Source organism: Oncorhynchus mykiss, chromosome 2 (assembly GCF_013265735.2).
Source record: "Oncorhynchus mykiss isolate Arlee chromosome 2, USDA_OmykA_1.1, whole genome shotgun sequence".
Lineage (NCBI taxonomy): Eukaryota > Metazoa > Chordata > Actinopteri > Salmoniformes > Salmonidae > Oncorhynchus > Oncorhynchus mykiss.
In genome coordinates this window covers 8,732,639-8,744,851 of record NC_048566.1, presented here as the reverse complement: position 1 = coordinate 8,744,851, position 12,213 = coordinate 8,732,639, and the positions used below count along the sequence as shown (strand labels likewise).

The window sequence follows — 12,213 nt, the reverse complement described above, 5'->3', positions numbered from 1 at the left end:
ACTCAACCATCTATTAATCTATTGTACTCTACTATCTATTAATCTAACATACTCTACCATATATTAATCTACTGTACTATACTATCTATTATCTACTGTACTCTACCATCTATTAATCTACTGTACTCTACTATCTATTAATCTATTGTACTCTACTACCTATTAATATATTGTACTCTACTACCTATTAATCTACTGTACTCTACCATCTATTAATCTACTATATATTAATCTACTGTACTCTACCATCTATTAATCTACAGTACTATACTATCTATTAATCTATTGTACTATACTATATATTAATCTATTGTACTCTACTACGTATTAATCTACTGTACTCTACCACCTATTAATCTACTGTACTCTACCATCTATTAATCTACAGTACTATACTATCTATTAATCTATTGTACTCTACTATATATTAATCTATTGTACTCTACCACCTATTAATCTACTGTACTCTACTATCTATTAATCTACTGTACTGTACCATCTATTAATCTAACGTACTCTACCATCTATTTATCTATTGTACTCTACCATCTATTAATCTACTGTACTCTACCATCTAGTAATGTACTGTACCCTACCATCTATTAATCTAACATACTCTACCATCTATTAATCTATTGTACTCTACCACCTATTAATCTACTGTACTCTACTATCTATTCATCTACTGTACTCTACCATCTATTAATCTACTGTACTCTACCATCTATTAATCTACTGTACTATACTATCTATTAATCTATTGTACTCTACTACGTATTAATCTACTGTACTCTACTATCTATTGTACTCTACTACCTATTAATATATTGTACTCTACTACCTATTAATCTACTGTACTCTACCATCTATTAATCTACTGTACTATACTATCTATTAATCTACTGTACTCTACCATCTATTAATCTACTGTACTCTACCACCTATTAATCTACTGTACTCTACCACCTATTAATCTATTGTACTCTACTACGTATTAATCTACTGTACTCTACCACCTATTAATCTATTGTACTCTACTACGTATTAATCTACTGTACTATACTATCTATTAATCTATTGTACTCTACCATCTATTAATCTATTGTACTCTACTAGGTATTAATCTACTGTACTCTACCACCTATTAATCTATTGTACTCTACTACGTATTAATCTACTGTACTATACTATCTATTAATCTATTGTACTCTACCATCTCTTAATATATTGTACTCTACCATCTATTAATCTACTGTACCCTACCATCTAGTAATGTACTGTACTCTACCATCTATTAATCTACTGTACTCTACCATCTATTAATCTACTGTACTCTACCATCTATTAATCTACTGTACTCTACCATCTATTAATCTACTGTACTCTACCATCTATTAATCTACTGTACTCTACCATCTATTAATCTACTGTACTCTACCATCTATTAATCTACTGTACTCTACCATCTATTAATCTACTGTACTCTACCATCTATTAATCTACTGTACTCTACCATCTATTAATCTACTGTACTTTACCACCTATTAATCTACTGTACTCTACTATCTATTAATCTACTGTACTCTACCATCTATTAATCTACCATCTATTAATCTACTATATATTAATCTACTGTACTCTACTATCTATTAATCTATTGTACTCTACTACCCATTAATATATTGTACTCTACTACCTATTAATCTACTGTACTCTACCATCTATTAATCTACTGTACTATACTATCTATTAATCTAACATACTCTACCATCTATTAATCTACTGTACTCTACCATCTATTAATCTATTGTACTCTACCATCTATTTATCTATTGTACTCTACTACGTATTAATCTACTGTACTCTACCACCTATTTATCTATTGTACTCTACTACGTATTAATCTACTGTACTCTACCACCTATTAATCTACTGTACTCTACTATCTATTAATCTATTGTACTCTACCATCTATTAATCTACTGTACTCTACCATCTATTAATCTACCATCTATTAATCTACTATATATTAATCTACTGTACTCTACTATCTATTAATCTATTGTACTCTACTACCCATTAATATATTGTACTCTACTACCTATTAATCTACTGTACTCTACCATCTATTAATCTACTGTACTATACTATCTATTAATCTAACATACTCTACCATCTATTAATCTACTGTACTCTACCATCTATTAATCTATTGTACTCTACCATCTATTTATCTATTGTACTCTACTACGTATTAATCTATTGTACTCTACCACCTATTTATCTATTGTACTCTACTACGTATTAATCTACTGTACTCTACCACCTATTAATCTATTGTACTACACCACCTATTAATCTATTGTACTCTACTATCTATTGTACTCTACTACGTATTAATCTACTGTACTCTACCACCTATTAATCTATTGTACTCTACCACCTATTAATCTATTGTACTCTACTATCTATTGTACTCTACTACCTATTAATCTACTGTACTCTACTATCTATTGTACTCTACCAGCTATTAATCTATTGTACTCTACCACCTATTAATCTATTGTACTCTACCACCTATTAATCTATTGTACTCTACTATCTATTGTACTCTACCAGCTATTAATCTATTGTACTCTACCACCTATTAATCTATTGTACTCTACCACCTATTAATCTATTGTACTCTACTATCTATTGTACTCTACTACCTATTAATCTACTGTACTCTACCACCTATTAATCTATTGTACTCTACTACGTATTAATCTACTGTACTATACTATCTATTAATCTATTGTACTCTACCATCTATTAATCTATTGTACTCTACTAGGTATTAATCTACTGTACTCTACCACCTATTAATCTATTGTACTCTACCATCTATTAATCTACTGTATTCTACTATCTATTAATCTATTGTACTCTACTACCTATTAATATATTGTACTCTACTACCTATTAATCTACTGTACTCTACCACCTATTAATCTACTGTACTGTACCATCTATTAATCTACTGTACTCTACTATCTATTAATCTATTGTACTCTACTATCTATTAATCTACTGTACTCCACCACCTATTAATCTACTGTACTCTACCATCTATTAATCTACTGTACCCTACCATCTAGTAATGTACTGTACTCTACTATCTATTAATCTACTGTACTCCACCACCTATTAATCTACTGTACTCTACCACCTTTTAATCTACTGTACTCTACTATCTATTAATCTATTGTACTCTACCATCTATTAATCTACTGTACTCTACCATCTATTAATCTACTATATATTAATCTACTGTACTCTACCATCTATTAATCTACTGTACTCTACTATCTATTAATCTATTGTACTCTACTATCTATTAATCTACTGTACTCTACCATCTATTAATCTACTGTACTATACTATCTATTAATCTACTGTACTCTACCATCTATTAATCTACCATCTATTAATCTACTGTACTCTACTATCTATTGTACTCTACTACCTATTAATATATTGTATTCTACTACCTATTAATCTACTGTACTCTACCATCTATTAATCTACTGTACTATACTATCTATTAATCTACTGTACTCTACCATCTATTAATCTACTATATATTAATCTACTGTACTCTACCATCTATTAATCTACTGTACTCTACTACCTATTAATATATTGTACTCTACTACCTATTAATCTACTGTACTCTACCATCTATTAATCTACTGTACTCTACCATCTATTAATCTACTGTACTATACTATCTATTAATCTACTGTACTATACTATCTATTAATCTATTGTACTCTACCATATATTAATATATTGTACTCTACTATCTATTAATCTACTGTACTCTACTATATATTAATATATTGTACTCTACTACGTATTAATCTACTGTATTCTACCACCTATTAATAATGTGCATCCCAAATGGCACCCTATTCCCATCCCCCCACCCATATGCCTCTGGTCAAAAGTAGTGCACTATACAGGGAATAGGGTACTATTCTGTCTCTGTATCTACTGCCCAAATATCACCAACTTTACTGAATGTCAAATGCTTCAACTATTCATTTAATTGGTTTATTATGCAAACTGTATACTTGTCAGAAATCCTCATGCATGGCTGCTTGCAAAACTGACATGTTCAGACATCCGATGAGAGAAATAATGAGATGGAATGGAGGAGAGATGTAGAATCACTAGTCCTGGTTCAACCAGTCCATTACAATCACCATTACAGGTCCATTACAATCACCATTACAGGTCCATTACAATCACCATTACAGGTCCATTACAATCACCATTACAGGTCCATTACAATCACCATTACAGGTCCATTACAATCACAATTACAGGTCCATTACAATCACCATTACAGGTCCATTACAATCACCATTACAGGTCCATTACAATCACCATTACAGGCCATTACAATCACAATTACAGGTCCATTACAATCACCATTACAGGTCCATTACAATCACCATTACAGGTCCATTACAATCACAATAACAGGTCCATTACAATCACCATTACAGGTCCATTACAATCACCATTACAGGTCCATTACAATCACCATTACAGGTCCATTACAATCACAATTACAGGTCCATTACAATCACCATTACAGGTCAATTACAATCACCATTACAGGTCCATTACAATCACCATTACAGGTCCATTACAATCACCATTACAGGTCCATTACAATCACCATTACAGGTCCATTACAATCACCATTACAGGTCCATTACAATCACCATTACAGGTCCATTACAATCACCTTTACAGGTCCATTACAATCACCTTTACAGGTCCATTACAATCACCATTACAGGTCCATTACAATCACCATTACAGGTCCATTACAATCACAATTACAGGTCCATTACAATCACCATTACAGGTCCATTACAATCACCTTTACAGGTCCATTACAATCACCATTACAGGTCCATTACAATCACCATTACAATCACCATTACAGGTCCATTACAATCACCATTACAGGTCCATTACAATCACCATTACAATCACCATCACAGGTCCATTACAATCACCATTACAGGTCCATTACAATCACCATTACAGGTCCATTACAATCACCATTACAGGTCCATTACAGGTCCATTACAATCACCATTACAATCACCATTACAGGTCCATTACAATCACCATTACAGGTCCATTACAATCACCTTTACAGGTCCATTACAATCACCATTACAGGTCCATTACAATCACCATTACAGGTCCATTACAATCACCATTACAGGTCCATTACAATCACCATTACAGGTCCATTACAATCACCATTACAGGTCCATTACAATCACCATTACAGGTCCATTACAATCACCATTACAGGTCCATTACAATCACAATTACAGGTCCATTACAATCACCATTACAGGTCCATTACAATCACCATTACAGGTCCATTACAATCACCATTACAGGTCCATTACAATCACCATTACAGGTCCATTACAATCACCTTTACAGGTCCATTACAATCACCTTTACAGGTCCATTACAATCACCATTACAGGTCCATTACAATCACCATTACAGGTCCATTACAATCACCATTACAGGTCCATTACAATCACCTTTACAGGTCCATTACAATCACCATTACAGGTCCATTACAATCACCATTACAGGTCCATTACAATCACCATTACAATCACCATCACAGGTCCATTACAATCACCATTACAGGTCCATTACAATCACCATTACAGGTCCATTACAATCACCATTACAGGTCCATTACAATCACCATTACAGGTCCATTACAATCACCATTACAATCACCATCACAGGTCCATTACAATCACCATTACAGGTCCATTACAATCACCATTACAGGTCCATTACAATCACCATTACAGGTCCATTACAATCACCATTACAGGTCCATTACAATCACTTACAGGTCCATTACTATCACCATTACAGGTCCATTACATTCACCATTACAGGTCCATTACAATCACCATTACAGGTCCATTACAATCACCATTACAGGTCCATTACAATCACCATTACAGGTCCATTACAATCACCATTACAGGTCCATTACAATCACCATTACAATCACCATTACAGGTCCATTACAACCACCATTACAGGTCCATTACAATCACCTTTACAGGCTATTTTGTTGAAGAATACTATTTTTGTGTGTTTATGTATTCGTTTTCCAGTATTCATCCACTCCCTCTACTAATCCCTAATGCTCTCTGAGGTAACTGAACAGTGATTTCCATCTGGTATTTATGCATCCGTGTGTGTTTGTGTTTGTGTTTGTCCAGTTATGACCCAAACAGCTACAAATGGTTGAATGTGACTTCCTTTTCCCAGTTCCCACAACCCCCCACTACACTTCCCTTGCACATCATCCCAACCTCGACTCCTAAAAGGGCCTTCATGTGTCCCTCGGTTTCCACTCCAGCCAATATCCCCCGGCCTAATTGGTTCAATTAGTTACTTCCCCTTCGTCTGCATTGGTGCCGGTGTTAAACCCTCTATGCAGATTATAGTGGTGATGTAACTCTCTTTCTAATTTACACACCCTTCAACACATTATTGTCTTATTGAACCAATGGTATTGATAAAGATAATGTACTCTTGATTAGGACTTAAGGGGAAAAAAACAACACAACACAACACACACACACACACACACACACACACACACTTTCATTGCCTCTTAGTCTCTTAGTCTAATCTAGAGCGACACTAGCAATAACCTCGTAATATTATTTAACACCATTATCTGGGACAGTTACTACTACAATATCCCAATTCAACCCATGGGTATTCCCACAGAGTGAGTGGACTGCATAATCTGACTACTACTGAATATACATGATGTACTGTATAGTAATTGATTTTGCTTCACAACTTATTCTGCTCTACTGCATGTGAGGAACAGTCATAAGTTGTAGTTGTTGTTGTGGTAATTGTCTCAGTGGGTTAAACTGCTATCCTTGACCCATGACTACATGAGACTGGGTGGCCAGAGGACAGGCATTCACAGCAGAGGAGTTTGTTGTTCCTGTGTGGGTGGAAAGAGAGGGGGTAGGGGAGCGAGGGAGGAACAGTGAAGGGGGGATGGAGTGAGAGAGAGAGAGATGAGTGTTTTCCCTATGTGCCTGAAGGCTGGGAAAGATTGATAACACTCTGGTGATTAACTGACATTGCCGTCGCGGTGTGTGTGTGTGTTCCTGCGTGTGAACGTGTCTTCTGCACCAGTCCCTATCTCTCTTCCTTATGAAACCCTCACACAGAGCACACAGGGGTGAAATTAGAAAACCCAGAGCTGTCTCCTCTGAGGCCAACAGCAAACCCTTTAAAGCCAGTGTTTTTACTCCACACTAAGACCTGCTCCTCACATAAAACACATCCAAAGTGTTACGGAGTGTTACGGAAGACAGATAAATCATGGTCTAAACAGCATTCATATCCTCTAAAGAACAATTGTTCATTAAAATATGCTTTCAATTGATTGTAAATACAATTCCTGACTGGGGTTTACTGATAAAAAAATGAATGAATGATTATTGTAATCTATGGAGAGGGTCTTTCATTCAGAGGACTGGATGTGACAGGGCTATTGTGATGGAAATCAGTGGGATGCGGTGAGAGGAAAAGAAAAGACAGGGAATCTCCTTAGTGATTATGCTCCTCCCTCCCTCCCTCCCTCCCTCCCTCCCTCCAGGCCCACAGTGACGAGGCAGTCCGTGTATGTTTGCGGGAGCGGGGCCAGGAGGTGCTGGTGCTCCAGAGAGTGTCGTCACAGCGGCCAGCCCCCTCCGCATCGACCAGGGGAGGGGGGAGACCCGAGGAGGGGGACAGGAGGTAAGCCTCTGTCTCTCCACTTTCACCCCTCCCTCTCATTCTCTCTCTTTCCTCCCTCCTTCTAGTCCTTCTCCTCCTCAGTCTCCACACACACACACACACACACTTCTAAACACAGGCGGCGTGTGCTTGCATTGCAGCTCACAGCACACAGATGGATGGAGCTAGCGTGTGTGTGTGAGAGAGAGTGAGTTAGCCGGGAGTGAGCCGTAGCTGGCTGACTGGCTGACTGGCTGTGCAGACACAGGGGAGAGTGTCACCGTCTCAGGCTGGGTGTGGAGAACTCTCTCTGGGGTAGGGAGACCACAGGACCAGGGTTCTCCCAGGGCTCTATAGCAGCTGCAGCAGGTGGACAGCTAGCCGGATGGGCCAATGGGTGGCTGAGGGAAGGCATGCAGCAGTAACCACGGCAACAGTGGTAACAGTGGTACCGGCTGTAAGGGGCACAGGGACATGCTGAGGATGGGCACTCGGCCGCGGCAACCCCCGGACCTGCGGCAGCGGGAGGAGGGCAGGCTGCTGGCAGCGGTGGCTCTGGTGGAGCAGGAGGAGGATGAGGATGAGGAGGAAGACTCAGAGGAAGGCAGCAGTGGAAGCGGGGGCAGTGACAGCGCCAGCCGGGCAGAAGAAGGGGCCAAGGCCACCAAAGTCCCCACCTTCGATGTCCCCTACTTCCGCTACATAGACGAGGAGGAGTCAGAGGGAGAGGGGGATGGAGAGGAGGTGTGGAGCAGCAGTCGCTCTCTGTCCTCCATCGAGGACGACTCGTCCAGTGACAGTGTTGTCTCTGACAGGTACGTGGTGGTGTCAGGGACCCCAGAGAAGATCCTAGAACACCTGCTGTCTGTCTTGAGGCTGGACAACCACCGTGATGACCAGGGGAGCACACAGCAGATCAAGGAGTCAGGTCAGTCACTTACCCCCCCAAATCAATATGTTTGGCCTCTGGCTACTACTTTTAATCTATGTTAAACTATGTTAATCTATGCTAAATTATGTGAATATTTTTAAAGCGGCGTGAGAGAGATAGACTGTTCATTTTTTATTGTATATTTCACTTTTGTTTATTATCTATTTCACTTGCTTTGGCAATGTTAACATGTGTTTCCCATGCCAATAAATCCCCTTAAACTGAAGAGAGAGAGAGAGAGAGAGAGAGAGAGAGAGAGAGAGAGAGAGAGAGAGAGAGAGGAGTGTCTCTTACTAAAGAGGGATCTTTGACTATGTATGGTGATGAGGAAATAGGGTGATAGAGAAAGAGAGAGAGAATAGATTGAGAGAGATAAAGTGAGAGATGCAGGCTGCTCCTGGGAGAGTGATATATAGAGTGGTGGTAAATGGGAGAAGAGAGGTGGGAGGCTGATATATAGAGCAGTGGGAGATGAAAGAAAGGAGATGGGAGAAGGGAAGCTGATATATAGAGCAGTAGGAAATGGGAGAAGGGAGACTGATATATAGAGCAGTGGGAAATGGGAGATGGGAGGCTGATATGTAGAGCAGTGGGAGAAGGGAGGCTGATATATAGAGCAGTGGGAGATGGGAGGCTGATATGTAGAGCAGTGGGAGAAGGGAGGCTGATATATAGAGCAGTGGGAGAAGGGAGACTGATATGTAGAGTAGGGAGAGATGGGAGAAGGGAGGCTGATATGTAGAGCAGTGGGAGATGGGAGAATAGAGATGGGAGGCTGATATGTAGAGCAGTGGGAAATGGGAGAAGGGAGGCTGATATATAGAGCAGTGGGAAATGGGAGAATGGAGATGGGAGGCTGATATATAGAGCAGTGGGAAATGGGAGAAGGGAGGCTGATATATAGAGCAGTGGGAAATGGGAGAATGGAGATGGGAGGCTGATATATAGAGCAGTGGGAAATGGGAGAAGGGAGGCTGATATATAGAGCAGTGGGAAATGGGAGAATGGAGATGGGAGGCTGATATATAGAGCAGTGGGAAATGGGAGATGGGAGGCTGATATATAGAGCAGTGGGAAATGGGAGAAGGGAGGCTGATATATAGAGCAGTGGGAAATGGGAGATGGGAGGCTGATATATAGAGCAGTGGGAAATGGGAGAATGGAGATGGGAGGCTGATATGTAGGGCAGTGGGAGAAGGGAGGCTGATATATAGAGCAGTGGGAGAAGGGAGAAGGGAGGCTGATATATAGAGCAGTGGGAGAAGGGAGGCTGATATATAGAGCAGTGGGAGATGGGAGAAGGGAGGCTGATATATAGAGCAGTGGGAGAAGGCAGGCTGATATATAGAGCAGTGGGAGAAGGGAGGCTGATATATAGAGCAGTGGGAGATGGGAGAAGGGAGGCTGATATATAGAGCAGTGGGAGAAGGGAGGCTGATATATAGAGCAGTGGGAGAAGGGAGGCTGATATATAGATCAGTGGGAGAAGGGAGGCTGATATATAGAGCAGTGGGAGATGGGAGAAGGGAGGCTGATATATAGAGCAGTGGGAGAAGGGAGGCTGATATATAGAGCAGTGGGAGAAGGGAGAAGGGAGGCTGATATATAGAGCAGTGGGAGAATGGAGATGGGAGGCTGATATATAGAGCAGTGGGAGAAGGGAGGCTGATATATAGAGCAGTGGGAGAAGGGAGGATGATATATAGAGCAGTGGGAGAAGGGAGGCTGATATGTAGAGCAGTGGGAGAAGGGAGGATGATATATAGAGCAGTGGGAGATGGGAGAAGGGAGGTTGATATATAGAGCAGTGGGAGAAGGGAGGCTGATATATAGAGCAGTGGGAGATGGGAGAAGGGAGGCTGATATATAGAGCAGTGGGAGAAGGGACAAAGATGCAGCCGGTCCAAGATGAGTTCCCTATCAGGTTACCTGCTCCATACCTTGCTTCTGCCAGACCACATCATTGCTCATTCTGATGAGTAAGTGTGTGTTTGTGGCTTCACTGAACTGATCTGAACACCTAGACCTTTTCCAGAGAGGGTTCTAGAATCACGAGCAAATGCAGGAAGCAGTGTAGAGGACTATCAGGAAATTGTGATTTTTGGGTCAATTTGATGTTCAGATCGGGTTTCTATCAGCAGGAGATAGGGACTCAGCTCTGTATGTCCCAATGAGACACTGATCGCCTGTCAAAGATTCTTCATACAGGAACTCCAGAGTCCATTCAGTCCTGGCTCCTCTAAACTAGTCATCTCTCTCTCCTCTCCCTCCCTGTTTTCACCCCCTCCCCTCGCTCTCTCTCTGTTCAATCTGCAACCCTGCTAATGCTACTGTTGGGGCCCTGGGCGGCTCTCACTGCTCCCTCCAGAATAACAAAGGGGGGAGATCATACGGGATAATATGGAATCTCAGCTTCACTAAAAACCATGCAACTATAAAATATTGTCTCTACTAAACCTGTCACGAGGAGATGGAGATGGTGGTGTTCTGATGAGAAGTCATTAGCTTCACGCAGGCAGCCGGCCATGAGAAGACTATAATGCTGTGTTCCAAATGGTACCCTGTTCTCTAAGTAGTGCACTACTTGGGGAATAGGGTGCCATTTAGGACGTCGTAGTCAATGTGTTGGGGGTTGATGATAAGCAGAGCTAATATAAATATCCTCATATATAATTGATATCACAATGAAGTGAAAAGAACAATCTTTACAAATATAATATTCAAGCTGCTATTGCTGTTGAGGGTTAGTTCCCAGATACCTAGGCTAACCGAGACATTATAAAGATATCTTTCTGCCAGAGAGCACTTCTTTTAAAGAACACTACAGGCATGTTTGAGGAAGATGTGATTTTTAAAATATTTTTATTTAACTAGGCAAGTCAGTTAAGAACAAACTCTTATTTTCAATGACGGCCTAGGAACAGTGGGTTAACTGCCTGTTCAGGGGCAGAACGACAGATTTGTACCTTGTCAGTTTAGGGATTTGAACTTGCAACCTTCCGGTTATTAGTCCAACACGCTAACCACTAGGCTACCCTGCCACCCCATGAGCTGATAATATAATGTACAGCTCTACACACCATTGTATTCTACTATATACTATATTCCAGTGGTATTCAGAGTCGGGGTAATGACCCCTGTTGGGGTCATGGGGAAACTACTTTGGGGAACAAAGAAATAAGAGTACAGATTACTGTATGGGACAATATACACGTTTTTGAGATAATAATGACACATTTAATTTTATTGAGTTTATTGGTTTCTTTTCATTTTGAAGATAATTTTTTGATGTAAAAACCTAAATGTACCGATTTTAAGGTTGCGTCATTAGATTTGGGGTGGGGTCTCGAAAAGTTATGGGATCCCAGCTGAAACAGTTTGAATACCACTGCTCTTGTCTAATGTAGTACACTATG

At 39.9% G+C, this 12,213-nt stretch overlaps 1 protein-coding gene across 2 annotated transcripts in view; it reads left to right on the top strand.

Moving 5' to 3' along the window:
- LOC110535184 (rap guanine nucleotide exchange factor 5) overlaps nt 1–12,213 on the top strand; it is a 59,029-nt gene that overhangs the window by 7,313 nt on the left and 39,503 nt on the right. Inside the window, exons 2-3 of one of the 2 annotated variants that reach the window (XM_036937174.1) lie at nt 7,748–7,887; nt 8,682–8,794. In XM_036937174.1, coding sequence (XP_036793069.1) covers nt 7,748–7,887; nt 8,682–8,794 — 253 coding nt within the window. Of the gene's footprint in view, nt 1–7,747; nt 7,888–7,911; nt 8,795–12,213 lie in introns of those variants that run through there. The other variant, XM_036937168.1, reaches the window with a different exon arrangement.